Consider the following 17,585-nt stretch of genomic DNA (forward strand, 5'->3'; position numbering starts at 1 on the left):
CTGCTTGGAAGCCCTCACGAAGTGGGAAAACAAAGAAACCCCCCTCAGTATTCTTTTCCTTATCACGATGTTCTCGGAAAGTGATGGGTGGAGAGTTTTGTTTTGGAGGGGAGGGCGAGGTGAATCACCCCCTCTTTTTCCCCCTCGTGCCACCCCCTCCCCGAACCCCACGCGGGCCGCGCGCGAATAAGACGTGTTCGGATAAAACAACCCGAGCTTTCACCGCCCGGCGCGAGAGCGACTGGTCGGCAGTCGGAGGAAAGCACAGACCGCGAGGAACACAGTCGAGCGCGGGCCATGGCGGCGAAGGCGGCTCTGCAGATGGCCCTGCTGCCGGTGGCGCTGCTGGCCGCGGCGTCGCTGGACCAGTCCGTGCTGCTGGAGAGCAGGCGTGAGTACATCTCGCCGGCGCGCGCCTCCCCCACTCCAACACCTGGCCCGCTGTCGGCTTGAACCGCTGGCTTAAGAGGCCACTCCAGTGTTTCAGGGGCACTACGCAACCCGCGTTAACCTCATAAAATTCAATGCTATTTTCATTTTGCTTATAACTAATTGACTAATATAGATTTCGAAATGATGCTTGCTTGATATGTAAGACAACGATGCTCTTATCAAAGCCCCTCTCTTCAAAAAGGTGCATAAATTATGGTTCAAACCTAGACAATACACTTATGCATATTAGTAAAGATTAGTATAAAACCATAATTTATGCACGTTTTTGAAGAAAGGGGCTTTGATAAGAGTATCGTTGTCTTACATATCAAGCAAGCATCATTTCGAAATCTATATTAGTTAATTAGTTATAAGCAAAATGAAAATAGCATTGAACCTTATGATGTTAACGCGGGTTGCGTAGTGCCCCTGAAGCACTGGAGTGGCCTCTTAAGGTTCCTGAGTCCCTTGGGGTTCCTTGAGGACCACTGGGGGATAAAGAGCAGAGCTATGACGTGTCGGAGCTGTAGTTGGCTCTAGTATCTGAGCGTAGCTCTCGTCAGGATGCATAGCCTCTCCCGCTTACGGCAACCCATAGCCTTCTCGTGACGCCGGTGTTTAAACAAATATGGGATATGCCGGGGGTGCCCACTCCTCTGACTTCCTCGGTGTGTCGGAATGGGAATTCTGGTGGATTAGTAAGCTGTGGGCAGGTGACTACGCCTTTCTCCTGCAAAAAGCCCACTGGGGGGTTTTGGACCACCAAACTCTAGGTGGTGTATCAAAGCATCGGATTCAATGTGTAGAATTCATGATGAATATGAAACAGAGAAGGGTGGTAGCGTGGCGGAGGTGTTCTCCTGGTAAGGGTATCCGGGTTCTGGCAAGGCTATAACCGTTTGGGCGGAGGATAGTCTAAGAGTCGGTAATTAAGGCAGTCTTTGGTCTGGTGTTACCTTACCTACCCGGGCTTTGGCACAGCTGTAAACATAGGGTGGGAGACACGCTTATATTGAAGTACCCAAGGACATCCATGTCCTGATCCGGGGGGACTCGGCCGCCGTAATGCTGCCCGGGAAAGCACTATACCTGAAAATGAAGGGTGCCATGGGACTGATCCTTTACTCTGATTGTTCCCTGCTGAGGTTTCCTCTAATGGCTCAGGATCAGGATTGGAGTAGGAAACGTGCTGGTAGTTGTCCTCCTATGCTTGGAAAACACTCCGATGGGTCCCCACCCTGTTGACGAGTGGAAGTGTTGAGCTGCTTAAGCTCGGGTACTAGCCTGCTGAGCTAGTAGAGGTTGGATAGGCCTCGGCTGGATCACGAGCAACTGAGTGACCGAGGGGTCCCAGGGATGTGAGAGGTATGGTTCCGTGACGGTTCTACTCAGATCCAGCAGAGGGGGCTAGCTCTGTAGGTGGTCTGGGGGGTTACGGCGGAGCTGGGGGCGGGTCGGTGGGGCCGAAGTTGGGATGGGTCTCCTCAACCTCTCGACCTAGCCGTGCGCTCACCAGTAACATGCCGCGATTGGAAATGAATGAGGTGAATGAATTCTATGAGGTGTGAACCTAAATTACATGTCGGCTTGAACCAATGTGTCTACAAGCATGACATATATCATAAGAGTTCTTTATACAACCTAATATAAAATGACTTTTTGAAAATTCATTCCCTAAATGGGGGATTATATAGGGAATGATAGTTTTGGAAATTCCATCGTGCACACAGACTGACTTGACAGACAACGCACAGCTAAAACTGGTTGATCTAGAATCATGATGTTTGCACAATGGTTCCATATATAACGTACTAAAAAGGATTAGTTTTTAATTGATCCTCTATGGGGGTTGTATATGGAATGAAAGTTTGGAAAATCCCATCGGTCACACAGCTAGTACATACTAAAAGAATGGTTACTAGAATGGTTAAATGGTAGACATGGGGAAGGTTTTTTTAAAAAACAGGAAAATCTGTTTAATTCTCATAGTATGAGAAATACCACATACGTTTGAACGTAATATAATTGGTAAGCGTTATACCAAAATCATCGTCTGAAAAGGTTTTTGATACGACCATACATAACTGAAAGATTTTGAAGAAACAAGGGTTGGAGAACAAAAAATTAAACATAGCTCCCTTCGTAGGCAAAATATCGAATTATTACAAATTGTATGTTAATCTTAAAATTTGTATCTAAAACTTTTGTCTGAAACTATTTTTGATTAGACGAATTGTTGCTGTAAAAAAATCATAACTCCTTTAGTAGGGACACTATCAAATCCGTTCAATTTGTTTATTAGTCTTATAATTTTAATTCTAATTTTTTGTCTAAAATAATTTTTGATTAGACGAGCCATTGTTGCATGGGGTGAAATAAACATGGTTTGGAGGACAAAATAATCTTAACTCCCTTCGTAGGCACACTATCAAATTCCTTCAAATTTTCTGTAAATTTTAAAAGTTTTATCTCAATTTTTGATTAGACCAACCATTGCTGCAAGGGGTTGAATATATGAAGGGTAGAATTTAAAAAAAAAAATCCAACTCCTTTAGAAGGTAAACTATCAAATCCGTTCTACATGTTTGTAAATCTTATAAATTTTATCAAAAACTATTGTCTGAAACAATTTTTGATAAAAAAAAACATTACTGCAAGGGGTGGAAATAACAAGTGCAGAAAGACAACAAAAACGTGAAATAAAGCTGCAAGTAAAGTTTAAAAAATATGTAAGCAATTTCTCGACGCGGTGGTGATCAGTTCTGTGGGTGACAAAATTATGCGATACAATTTATAAAGGAGCCTCTGCCTTCACGTACCAAAGCATTGAGTCCTCGCACAGGGCTACCGTCTCCCTGCAAGTTCCGTCCCCTTTGTTGGTCTCTTCTTGTACCCTATCAATTTCAATATTATATTAAAGGTGATAATGCTGGAAAATTGTTAATATATAAAATTAAAATACAAAATCGTATTAGACATGGAACACTATGGAACCTCAAGTTTCCTCAGCTGTGTTTCCATCTACTCGCGGGAGGGAAACATAGTTTTTACCATGATCGTAATATTGAGGCTTCTTGACCTCAGCAAGTGGCAGACAAAAGAACCCTCCCTCGGCTTGCGTGGGAATACTGCAATGCCTCTCCAACCAGAACCGAGTTATCACGAGTTATTTTGTTAGCACGTGGTTTTCTAGTGTCGTATACGTATCTTCCGGTGCCAAGTTCTTTGTTAGAATCCTGCAGGTTATTCAGTCGTGAGAGATATGTTTGAGGTGATTATGTGACGAAAGCATATCTCCGTTATGCCGCGGCGAGTCAGATTTCCAGCTGAGTTAGTTCCAGAATTTTTGCCAGAGGAGAAAAGTGACGGATGTTGCCGTAAAATTAAAGTGTTTTTTCTTTTCGAGGTGGTTGGTCCTCTCCCCTCGCCAACAATTTTTTTCCTCATTTGCTTCTCCAGTTCACAATTTCACTTCTAGCGACCTAGATGTCGTCGGTACTTTAAACACTTAATTTATTCGTTCCAAACTTCCCGTTAGCAGAAAATGCACGAAGCTACAGTGCGATGCTGGCATAACCAAAACCCGATATTATAAAAATAAGTAAGCGGAGAGTAAAAAAAATCACGCTTGACACACTTGTGACTTCGGTGCGGTGAAATTCGTGGGTGCGACGGACTTTTCAATTAGAAAGATTTTCTATTTTTTCCATCCCGTCGTGTCGTAGGCACGACGTTCCTGAAATGCGTGTCGGTAGGTTTTATTGTTTTAATGTTGGTTAGTCTGGTGCATTGTTAATACTATTATTCGTAAACCCATTTTAAAAGGCTTTGCTTATATATTTATTATAAAATATTATAAATGCGTTCACATGTAGTATTTTTTTTCTCCAAATGATCTTTAATTAATATTTATTAAACATTATGTTTCAGTCATGTAGATTTAAAAAGAAATTAAGTGTGTAAACGTTGATAACTGTCATATGTGTACTTCATATATAATGTCCATAAACAAGTTTTAGATAATTTTTAATTTTTATTTTGAAGCTCGGGCGGAAAACGTGTGTTCACACAACGCGATATTATGAGTCGCAATCATTGGCGTAGTGTTGGACAGGCATGATGGGGGGGGGGGGAAGGGCATATCCCTCATCTAAATACAGATTTTTTTCCAATAATAACGATATTCATAAATTGGCTTATTATGGCTCAAGTAAGTATGTCCTCATTTTTGGCATTTTGACTATGAAAAATGAGATTAATCGTGTCTTTAAACACGCATTAGGACATTAAATCATTAGCAGTGGTATATAACGTAAGAATCTACCTTTCTCTAAGTAAATATTCTTATCTAATAATTTCAGGTTTTGACAGCGCGCTGAAAGCTCATCAGTAAGCTTTAAAAAAGATTCCAAAGTTTCGTTTTTTTTTTTAATTTCCAGGGTAGGTAACCCATAACCCTCAGACTATCAGAAATACATATTTACAAAATATATTCTTGTAAATGATATCGCCCTCCCCCCCCCCCTCCCCGCCCTTTCACGAACAATTCTTGGCCACGCCCATAGTCTCATCACGTCCGTACACATTTAAAAAAAATTCTGTGTTTTTACAAACGATTCATTTGGAAAGTAATAGCCAATAAATCTTTGTAATACTACAAAAAATATATTATAAATTTGTTCTTTTGCATATATGAAATACATTTTCCGAGAGAATACTGAGTATTTCTTGCAAAAAATTGTCATAATGTTATAATTTGATTGAATATTGAATAATTTCACTTTAATTTTTCATTATGATTATTAACGGGGTCAGTTATTTGTAGCTAGATATTCAGGGAACGGTTTACAAATAACTGCTATCGGAGGTACCGGCACAACATAATTCATAAAATTCTCTAGGCTAGAATGCGAACCTATTATTACTGCGAACGCTTTTTTTTTGTAGTGATGCAGTTGTTTTCACGTGAATGTACTGGAGTACAAATATCTTCTGTAATTTTACGTGAACATTTCTGTTCAATTTGCAAAAAAAAAAAAATGATATAAAGAGATACAGTGCAGCGCCATCGTGGTACGGGCACGGGAAGTCTTCATTTCACAGACGAGAGAGCCACACCCGAAGTTCCCCGAAGTTCATGCTCGCTTTTTCGTTTACATGGATCTTTAATGTAGCTATCCTAACCAAATCAACTGTCCACAATGTTTTAAAGTATTTATAATGTAGCTAACCTAACCTAATCGACCATTAGTTATCATGAGTTACAATGAACCAAAAAAAAAAAAAGCCCGAAGATGCACGATCGGGCGTTTGGTTCTCTCGTCTGTGAAAAGAAGGCTTCCCGTACTGGCACAAGAGGAAGGCGCGTCAGTCCAGAGAAGCGAGGCGAAGAAGAGGCCAAGTCGAGGGTAGTCCTCGCTGCGCTAGGTCACTGACCCCTGCAGCAGCGCTCAGCCGTACTGAGAACACCCGCGGACGAACTTCGTGTTTCGATCGCACCCCCCCCCCCCTCCCCCACACACACACACACCCTGCTCCGCTTCGATTCTCGCCTGTCCGCTGTTGAACTGCGGGAGCGCACTTGAATGGTATATCGTGGGCTTAGTGGAAAAAGTCGGTAAGTTCAATTTCTAGAAAAAGACTGTTAGTTCACTTACCAAGTTTTGCTTGCCTAGAATAGCGTTATAATGGACTTGCCGAAATAAAGATAGAAGAAAAATTCCACAATCATTCATTATTAGGACTTCTTCCAAACGTTTTCTTGGCGAAGATATTGCCCTTACAACTTCATCTGTGAAGTTAACTCATTTTCACAAAAAAGTGGACTTACCAACTTTTTCCACTAAGCCCACAATATTTACTTATTTTTATATTTACTTACACATCTATCAAGCGCCGGCCAACAGACATAGTCCACAACAGGCTGGCACCACACAAGCATAAGACAAGTACAGTAGAACCTTGACTAACCGGGCTAACGGGGGGGAAGGTCAAAACGGATAAGCGAAGAACACAGATAATCGAGTTCCAATGTATTTAGGTTATACATTACAAAAAACAATTCATAGGTAATTTATACACTGTATCTAGTCCTTTTCTATGTCCGTTAGTTTCTACTTTTAATACGTAGTTTTTTTTTAGTTTTACTCATTTCTTGTCCCGTTCCTAATGGATTACGCTTCGCGGGCTAGATCCCCCCTTACCATAAAAATATGTTTAATTTTTAATTTAGAACCCGATTATTCGTGTCGCAGACAATTGAAGTTGTACTGTACAAGCAACATGAATATAGAAAATAAATAAGGACAAAAAAGAAAATCAAATGTGGATAGACGCTGATATCCAAGCAATCATACACAACACATCATTGAAAAGTGAACACATTCAAAATAAAATATCAAATAAAAAATACCGCTTCTAAAAAAATAAAAATAAAGGAATTCACTATGATCTATGGAAATTAATGATTTATAATACAAAGTATAAATTGCAATATGGATTGTTATCTATACTAATATTATAAAGCTGAAGAGTTTGTTTGCTTGTTTGTTTGAACGCGCTAATCTCAGGAACCTTGGTCCGATTTGAAAAATTCTTTCAGTGTTGGATAGTACATTAATCGAGGAAGGCTATAGGCTATATTATATTATCAATAACATTAGGAATCCTTACATTAGGGATCCAATTTAGAATCAAATGCGTTGGAGGGGGTTAGATACAACATGCAGTACACGTACGAAGTGTGTGTTGACAATGCCGCAGTCGCTAGAAGTTTATTTCCAATTGCCTATTAACATTGTTGCCACGCACTAGATGCCTTATCATTCTTAAATTTCCCATACAAGTAAAAAACACCCTTGTGATATTAACAACGAAGCAAGAGTTCAATTAGTATTTAAATACTTTTTATCACTTTAAATCGCAAACCTAAACTATTGTTTTTTTCCTCTCTCTGTGTTTAATTTGCTTTTTTATTGCCCTTTTTTAAAGTATAGGTATATATTTTACAGACTTGAAACTTCACAGTAATGTTCCTTATGTTACGCAGGATGACATTTTCCGAAAATTAGATCCCATGGGTGGTTAAAACCAGGCAACAGTGGGTACTTTGTCTGCATGAGAACCGGATTTTGCATTGTTCTTGCCTTCTGCGTCTCCATGGCAACGGGCATCGCGCGGCAGTGGCGTACCCACAAGGAGGGGCATGTATAATGAGCGGCGCAAGAGTGATCTGCCTGTAGACTGCCGTAGCGAAGTACGGGTACATCAGTTGTACGTTGCGTGCACGAGTCGGGAAACCATCGGTGCTATTCATTTTCTCTCCGGTACATTATACAGCATTGTAATAAATTTTCACTGAATTTTTTTTATTTACTATTACTGTAAATGGGAGATGTTGCTTAATTTTTTTCCCATTAGTATAGCTGTGCGAAGCCGGGTCGGGCAGCTAGTTATAAATAAGCAACTAAGGCTGCACTGAGGGCTGACAGAGCAGAGCTCGGCTAGGACGTCAGAGCGATCCTCCTTTACGCCCTTTGTTGAGAGACCACCAGCTCCTTCCCCGAGTATCTCCCCTCCCCCAAAGGCCGCCTTACTTGCTGCGTATTTGTATCTGGGTGAAAAAAAAAACAGATACAGCACACATACTGCTGCACTAAATCATTAATACTTATTTTATGAGGATAAATAGATGAATAGAACCATTTACTACAATAATTAATACAAGCATAAGAACACATAAGCAATTTATATAAATTTTTATTTAGTCAAGAAAAATATAAAGTAGGGTATTCGCCGCATTAAAAGAAGCTTTAGTGTTGTTTTCTTAAAAATGTCATCAAAATGGTTTACCTGTGTAGTGGACCTTCAAAATTCACGTTATGCTATGGATTGCAAGTGTCTCTAGCCCACGTTTGAATGACCCCTGCCATTATGTTCACAGGTGATTTGACAAGCCCTTGATTACTTTATAGCCAATCACAAACACGTAAGCGAACATCAGACCGAGTCATGTGAGTCCCTGAGAGAAAGATAAACGTGGCAGCTGCCAATGAACAACTGACATAGACTTCATTGTCTACACATTTGAAGAGTCTAAATTGATACTAAAAAAAACATACCAAAATTACAAATCTTCTATATATTTAAATTTTTCGTAACCAAATACTAAAAATGATTTTGTAGATGCATGGGAAATATTGTTACCGTCCTAAACTTCTCACTATGCCTATATATATATTTACAATGTAATATCGCAGAATTATTTTTATCGTGAAAGAATTTACAATTCAAATTTATTAGTTTTGAACTATCTTGTTTACAGCCACGGTGAAATTATGTCCGTTCGGATTACTCATTTCCTTATTTTCAACTTAAATGTTTAACCTCATTACGTCTTCATTGTAGGATTTCCGTCATGAAATGTTGTACGCGTAGTTATTAATTGATGATTATTGCTTATTTATTAGAACTTAATTTCGTATCACCTTCTAATTTATACCCCCCTTCCAAGCCTTCCCTTTCTCCTCATCACACACAAAAATTAAAATACACAAATAAAGGCCTGCGTTTTTTTTTATCTATTGTTACGAACGCGAGGGACCGTACCGCGATACCAGGTTCGGAGCTGGCTGGCGGCCCCGTACGGTCACTGACTTCATGCGCCGTACACTGACGTAAGACATGCCACGCGTGCCTGGCCGGATTACAAGGGTCGTCGCTACCTCCCCCTCCTCCTCGCGGCTCCCCGCGCGGTGCCCTGCTGTGGTAATTCCGCGCGGGCTATCACGCGAGCTGCCGATGCCCTTCTCGACGCTTCGGACGTCGGGTCGGCACAGCCCCGCTCGTGACTTCTAGAAGGGCGCCAGGGTCTATATAAGCCTGGACGCCGGCCTCCGCGATAGTGACTCGGCGAAGGGAAGTGCGACGGCGGCGACGGAGTATGACGAGAGTTCGGCGACGGAGGTCCACGAGGAGTGCTGCATCGAGAGTTGCGCCAGAGGTGCGGTCCAGCGAGGCGTGCGGTGTGCAAGGAATCGAGATTCTGAGTACGAGTAATTGATTAGTAGGCATTTTTAAGTTAGATTATGTATTAGTGTTGTAAATATTAGCAGTCAATACAACTGCGCAATAAAAAAATAATTGGGCTAGCCCTGTACGATTCCAGTTCTTTCCACTCAACGATTTTTAAAATCGTAACAACATTTATTTGGGTTTTTTCAAGCAAATATTTGTTATTTTTTAGGTGACAAACTATGTATTGGATACAAACTCCTGACTATTGTCTATATTTTTTCTTATTACCGGTTATCTAGAAGGTATTATTAATCTAACTATTCTGTACTTAACGTTTTTATTTCCTAATAACTTCCATGTTAATTGTCTGTACAAATGTGTTAAATTATTTTGGATTTTTATTTTGTCCACACCATTTATTTTCCTTTAATTTTGTCTTCCATAACTAAGTAGAGCAAGCGTGGTTGTTGTATTCGTAGTGCCGAACTGTACTATACACAACATGTGTTTGATAGGGAAATAAGTTTATCCACGAAGGAGGGGGGGGGGTGTTTGCAGAGCAGTTAGCATGTATGTCCTGATAAACTAGTAAATTCAGAACGACTGATGTAGTTGTTTCACTGCTAAAAGAACGCTTCAGGAAGAAATTACAAGACCGTTGTTTACATGTGTGTGAAGGTAATGTTCAAATTATTGAGGTATAAGTCTATATTGTGGATATCTGTTCTAAAATTCAAGCAACTGTGGTTGGTAATATTTAGCATAACAAACCGTAATTTTATTAAGGCTAATGCTAAAAGTTTGGTTAATATCTTTAAAGAAACTCGGTAGGAAAAAAAGTTTAAATCCCATCATGAAGCGAGTATTGCTAAACAAAGATATTAACAACACATAAGCAAGGAATTAGTGTTAATCTTTCTTATAACAAGAAATTTTTTTTTGCCTTATGGATGGGAAAGGCGGAAGTGGGTTTGTTCTCATTTCCACGTCAGTAACTAACATGGCAAAGGTTGCACTCAACTACTCCCTAGCTACTTAACCTCAATGGTTGAGACCACCAATCTGTTACTGAGCAGATTGCGAGAACTTACTCCCTCCTGCAATTACTTTCACTCTGCTTAACTCCTGCTGACAGCAATATAATCACAGACACGCAAAGAAAATAGAAGAAGTTATGAAAGGATTGGACCGTAATATGCCGATGACTAAAGGCTTTGTTCAGATCTGCGTAATTTTTTTAATTCTTTTATCTTCGTTTTAACCTCCATTTCGGCACTTGAGACCTACGCCAATGAGAACGGAGCTGTTGGTTTGTAAAGTATGTGGATCGTGTGGAATTAAAGACGCCCGGTTAAAAAATTTCTATCAAACTTAAGAGTAAGAAGATGTTAACCAATCAACGTAAACCATTTTTACAAGATATTCACATGTATCTACTTATGACCAGGGACCGGACTAATCAGCGTATTCATTTCGTGATAGGATAAATTGTTAATGTGTATATACCTGTAATATGCCTCCGCTGTTGGCACACAGTTTATAGGGAATACCTTTGGCCAATGAGATACCCTCAGCTATAAAGAATCACCGAGTCACAGGTTTCTATGTCTCACCAGTCGGCAACCAATGAAAAAGTGGCATTTACTCGAGTATGCAGAGTATTGTGAAGTCTATCATAGAGGTCAATGAAAATGGCAATATTTCTGGTCTCTACAAAAGACTTCAAACCTGCAAAATGCACGTTATTTTGAGGTTATACTTCTTTAGGCACGTTATGAATAAATCATGAGAGTGAATGTTTACGAGGCGCGCGCACCATGCTACGAAATTTTCAAATGATGAAAAAAAAAGTTACATTCAAATAAAAATTACATATGTGCTTTTAAACCTTATTCTTTAGTGACTGATACTAAATACTAGTCCATATCCTTAAAAACTTTTTATTGTGAATATTAGTCATAGAAATTGTGTTTATAAACTTATTCAAGTGTATTTTAAATTGCATTTATTTAAGGGAAGTTACGTAACCATATGTATAACGATCTCAGGTTGTTTGTAAGCTCCCATTGTCACTGGGAGGGACTGTCGGTGGAAGGTGTAGTAGTCTCCTGGTCGTTTTCATAATAGCGTTTGTGAGGTTATGTTCCCGTATGTATAATTTATTTTCATTATAAAACCAGTATTACTGCGATCACTATTTTGTAGTAATACAGTTGTTTTCATGTAAATGTACAAATTTACAAATATTTTTAATTACCTTAATGATTACGTTCCATTAACAACAACAAATTACAAGAAAAACGTTCTTCGAGATAATACTGAGTATTTCTTACGAAAATTGCCGCATAATGTTGTATTTCAATAGATTTTTTATTCAAACATATATTTTTTAACAATGGAAAATATAAACGGACATTCAATAATTGGGCTATTTTGTTTTATTAGGGATATTAATGTGCGCAGTTAATATTAGCAAGCTATTCAGAGAATTGTTTTCAAATAACTTTAACTGTTGGAGGTACTAGGACAGCACAAAGCATAAATGCCCCGGGTAAGTTTCCGAAACCAGTATAAATGCGAACACTATTATGTAGTGATCCTGTTGTTAACCTGTAAATATATAATATTTACAAACATCTGTCGTTTTACGTGAATATTTCTGTTTCATTTGCAAAAATAAAAATATACTGTGTAAGTAACTTTACCACAACAAATGTTCCCAATTACAATAGCAAATAAAAATAAAATACAAAAGACGTACGGACGCGAATAGTTCGGTTGTCTGTCTCGGAGAGTGTGGATGTTGGGTTTCCCGCGAGAGCAGAGAGAAGCAAAGAGGGAAAGAGGTAGAAGAAGAAGAGGGAAGCCTAAGATGTACATCAAGTTCTGTCCCTGCCCGAACACGCCCGAATATTCACCTTCGGCCAACCTCGGGATTTGTTTTATTTTTGCGCAGGAAAAATGAATTAAAATATTAAGAGTGGTCGGTTTAGGTTAGATACATTAAAACACTTTAAAACACTATGGACGGTTAGTTAGGTTAGTATAGCTACATTAAAATAAACAGAGAAATATAAATATATATACGAAAAATAACTCATTTTATATTTAAATTGATGTTTCATTCAGGTGTTATTTTTTAAAACCACGGGGAAAAAATCGAATTGTCCATTTTTGGGGTTTTATTTTGTTTCATTGTGCTTATTAATTTGCGCAGGGAACGTTTTACAAATAACTGTACTGGGGCAACACTAAGTATAAATGTCCGTGTAAGAATCCAATCCCTCTATAACTGTTAATGTTTACCTGATGGACATCTTAGGCTTCACAAGAAGAAGAAGAAGAAGAAGAAGAAGAAGAAGAAGAAGAAGAGGCAGAAGCGTGGCCAGAGATGACAGACCGTGACGGGCACTCTCGGGTCTCGGGTTCGCCGCGCGGACGAGATCGAGAGTTGCGGTAGGCCACGCCCCTCCCGCGCGCGCGTACCTCGCGAGACTTTCTACGGTTATCCAACCTTTTTCGAAACAGCGCGCGCGGCGCGACCTCATTGGTTACACAACCCGCCGCCCGCCCGCCGCCCGCCCCCATCTCGTCAACTTCCTCGCCGGTCTCGACACCGTAAAAAAAAAAATTTGTGAAAGGAACTGAAATAATCACGTAAAACTACAGGTGTTCGTAAATTTGTACATTGATACGAAAAAAAAAACTGTATCGCTACAACAACAACAACAAAAATGTTCGTAATAATACTGGTCTCGGATTCTTACACCGAAATTTATATTTTGTGTTGCCCCAGTACATTTATTTGTAAAACGTTCCCTGCGCAAATTAATAAGCACAATGAAACATAATAAAGCCCCAAAAATGGACTATTCGATTTTTTCCCCTTGGTTTTAAAAAATAACATCTGAATGAAACATCAAATAAAATATAAAATGATGAGTTATTTTTCGTAAGAAAAACACAGTATTATCTCAAAAAACGTGTTTCATATATGCAAAAATAACCAACGCCATGTGTTTTAAAAAGCTACAATATCATTCTTGTAGTATTAGAAACTATTTCTTGGCAAACTGGTTTCCAAAGGAATCCTTTGTAAATGTACAGAAATTAATTTTTTCTGTGTAAGCGGAGGGCTGTGGACTGTCGCGCAGTCTTATTATCGTGCACAGGGAAACTACGGAATCTGATTGGTAACCATAACATAATATGACTGAGAAATGAAGATAAATGTGATATGACCTTTAGGTGCTTTCAAGAATATTTACCGGGCGTTTATCGTCCAAAAATTAATCTGAAAATACCCGTTTTAGTCCTTTTCACTCTCGTGAAAATACAGTTTTAAAAACGAAGCACGGAAATAGAATCACCCATCCGCCCTCTGCGCAATTTTAAATAATTTTTTCTCAAGCAGACATGCCTTGGACATCTTTGAGCAGTTTTAAAATCGCGTTTGCTGCTTCTGAATCTCTGCGCCCGGGAAGGAGGGGACCCTTGACTCTTCACTTTCGACGTGTCTACAAAATAAATTTTAAAAACACTACAAGCCAAGAAAGGTTATCCCACGCCCAAGGAGGAAGGCACAAAAGAGCTCTACCTTTTAATATATATACTGTATAGAAGTCGCGAGTGGATAGGATTTACTCTACGTTTTTCAGAAGCGTATGATGAGCAGCTTGGGAACTTCACCGCTGCAGTGCGCTGCCGTAACGCCTTGTATCGTCTTAGTTGTTATTTACACGTTAGAGCGCAGCTCTGTCGCTCGCTGTCATTCCCCGCACCCCCCCACCTATCATTCACTGCAGCTGAAGGCCGTTCAAGGGGAGGGGGGAAGGGGTGTTTGAAGAGTTCGACACTTGACCGCTAGGGACCACCACAAGTCAATGCCCTAGAGATGGTGGCGATTGCGGCGGTGAATTAACCAACTAACTCAAAACCGTATTAGAAATTTTAACCTGGGCTGGCGACTTCTATAGAGTATATATATTCAAAGGCTCTACTGAGCGTGTTGGTTCCTTCGGCGGGGAAATATCTTGCGGCCGCAGTGTTTGCGGAGGGATAGTTTCCTGCGCTCTCTTCTGAAGGAAAGCGCCATCTCTCTTCCGCCCTCTTTTGTCTTGCCGAGGAGGAGGAATGTGGTGGGGGAAGTGTTGGTGGGTGGTGGGGGTGGGGGGTGGGTGGGGGAGCAGCCGTTTGCAGGAAGTTGTCGAGTCGTGATAAAAAAAAACTATTGCGAAATCGACGGCAGTCGTTGCGTCACGGACACTTTCTCCGCGAGACACCCGCGTAAAGAGCGCGACGGGAAGGATCATGACCTGGTGGTATGGTGGAGGAGAGAGGTGGAAACAAGTGCATCTCCGCCGAGACCTGTTCTCGCCTTGCCCCGAGGCGAGAACTCAGTGCGGGGTCGTTACCACAACGCCGAAATACCACAACGCCGAACGTACAATAACGCCGATTACCATAACGCCGAATGTCAAAATTGACAACAATGCCTACAGCTAGAAAACTGCTGTGTACCACAACGCCGAATTACCACAACGTCGAAAAATGATTTTGCGGGGAAGGGGGGCCACAGGAGCAAAATGAAAAACAACTGAATGAATTTGTGTGCTAACCTTACCTAACGTAACCTTTGTGGCAGTCCTGCAATGACATTTTTCGACGTTAATGTATTTCGGCGTTGTGGTATTTCGGCGTTGTGGTGCGTCCCCCTCAGTGCGGTCTTCTGCCGAGCTGGCGATATTCTTCTTCCAGTGACGTACTGACTCGTGCGAGAAAAAAAAAAATTGAGAAACAAAAAAAATTGTGTGTTTCAGTTCTTTTAATCACGGTGAATGCTAGAAAGACCGGAAAAAATTCGTGGACTCATTTCACGATAGGCTAAAATTCAAACTCACGTACCTTCCAGCTGCTTTCGCTATTGGCCAACTATTTACCTGGAGGACTCTGAGCAAACGAGAAAGCCTCGGCCAAAGAAAAATCCAGTCACAGACAACCCAGTTACAACTGGCGTTATTTGCACTGACTATACAGAGGACTGTGTAGTCTACCCTGAAATTCATTGATTCCGCGAAATTTTCCAATTCCCTAGTGATTGTTCTATGAATAGGGACAGGATAAAATCAGGGGTTCAATGACCTCAACGATAGACGCCACGATCCTCATGCACACTCGGGTAAACGTCTCTTGTTTATTGGCTGCTGACTTGTGAGGCGTCTCACCTGGGTAGATTTGTGTTTCAGTACTTATTTCATTGAGGACCTCGAATTTTGGCCAAGATTCCGCCAGATTAACCGCGAAACAACAGCAGAAGTTTTTATTTGAATTGTAACATACAACGAAATGAATCCGCTCATTTTTCCGGTCTATAAGAGTGGCATTACGAAATATTTTAAGTTTTTTTTATTGCCTGTTACAAAAATTATTAATTGGTAACGCTATTTACGTTTAAAATACTGAAAATTGGTTTCAATAGTTAGTTAGGTTAGTTTTGTGCAGTAATCAAGGAAATAGTGATAAAATTTTACCATTTACATTTTTTTTTTTTCATTCGTGGAAAAATCGCATTGGTCTACGTTTTTGCCGACGCATCAAGCTCATTTGAATAGGGTCAAGGTTTCGACGTCATCAGAACTGCGGTATGCCACACAGTCATTAGAAACCGAGTTGGTACCCACTGTTACTTTGGAGTACCGTTGCGTTAAGCCTAAGTGCATAGCCATGCAGAGTGTTTGGGAGCAGAGTGTTTTAGTGGTAAAATTACTCTCTTCCCGCCTAGGCGATACTTCCGGATGTCACCCAGCCGGGAGACGAACCCAGATGAACTTGGTGAAATGCGAGTAATCTGACCACTTTTTTTTTCTTTTTTTTTTTTTTTTTCAAGTTTGCCTTTTTGATTAGTTTCATCACCAACGAACAATTGTGTTCACTGCTTTTACGCAATTTACTGATCTTCGGGTGTTTAATTTGACAGTTTCATTAGTTTTTGATATATTTGTAACGAATTATACGAGTTCACTGCAACGTCTCACCCAGAAACAACTCGCACCAGAGCCGGCGTACATTCAACTGCGTTACGGTTTCAACAACCATTCCATTATCCCTTTCCGGCACACTTTATCAGGTTATTTTCATTTTATTTGAACTACCTGTTGTTGTAGTAATTATCTTTAGCTATAATTATAATAGGTGTTTAATAAGTAATATATAGTATTATAAAACTGTATCTGTTTGTTCAAGCATCACGCAAATCCTACCGGACCTATTTTGAAGAAACAAAGAATGTTTTTTTTACTTAAAATCTGGTATAGGTACATATTATCTCGCTTGAATGAGGGGAACCGGAGATATTATATAATAACCACATTTTCACATAGATAATTCCTATCCTTCTCCTTGGCGAGACCCGTCCGCTTAGTGAAGTTCGCGGCGGCTTGCGAACTAACAGCGCTAATAACAGTCTAGTTTTGAATTGCTTCAATAGATTGCGTCACCTGGAATATGAAACGAGTTATCGCTCAATGCGTCCGTCACGTCATTGTTCGAGCATCACGCAAAAACTACTGGAGAAATTTGTATGAAAGTTTAAAAGCTTATGATTATATTTAAAAGTTTTACATATTCTATCTCTCTAGAACACGAGAGCAGTTTGATAGAAATGAAAGATTAGGTTCTGTTGAAATGAACATGGCATCAATGATATTTAAAATTTTAGGTTCTATAAAGAATTGCGAACGAGGCGATATCTTTTCAACATACTTTTATTGGCTTCACTTGTAACTATTTAATCAAATCTTGAAGGTCGATTTTAACGTACTTCTAATCGTCGTATCGTTTTGAAACTTTGCAAGGATGTTTGATTCGGATGACAATACAATAATCTTATGACTATTACCTGAAGGATAGGGTGGGAGGGTCATTGGGACCGAAAACCGCTACTTTGTAGTAATGGAAATAACCATGCTTTTTATGTATCCATGAGGCCGGGGCATGGTGGGAAATTCGCCGGTGGTAAACTCCCTCCCCCCTCCCAAACCCACTTTCAACCACCCACCGTCATAAGGTCAACACCCAAAATTTCAAAAATTTCATAAATATATTATCTTCCGATCCAAGAGGCAGAGGCACGATGTAAA

General features: G+C 40.1%; 1 protein-coding gene across 1 annotated transcript in view; it reads left to right on the forward strand.

Moving 5' to 3' along the window:
- The first annotated feature begins 237 nt into the window (after nt 1–237).
- Nucleotides 238–17,585, forward strand: part of LOC134532379 (protein takeout-like) — a 35,006-nt gene continuing 17,658 nt past the window's right edge. The window contains exon 1 of the mRNA XM_063368816.1: nt 238–391. Within this exon, the coding sequence (XP_063224886.1) occupies nt 298–391 (94 nt within the window). The 5' untranslated portion in view covers nt 238–297. The remainder of the gene's footprint in view (nt 392–17,585) is intronic.

This window comes from Bacillus rossius, chromosome 5 (genome assembly GCF_032445375.1).
Source record: "Bacillus rossius redtenbacheri isolate Brsri chromosome 5, Brsri_v3, whole genome shotgun sequence".
Lineage (NCBI taxonomy): Eukaryota > Metazoa > Arthropoda > Insecta > Phasmatodea > Bacillidae > Bacillus > Bacillus rossius.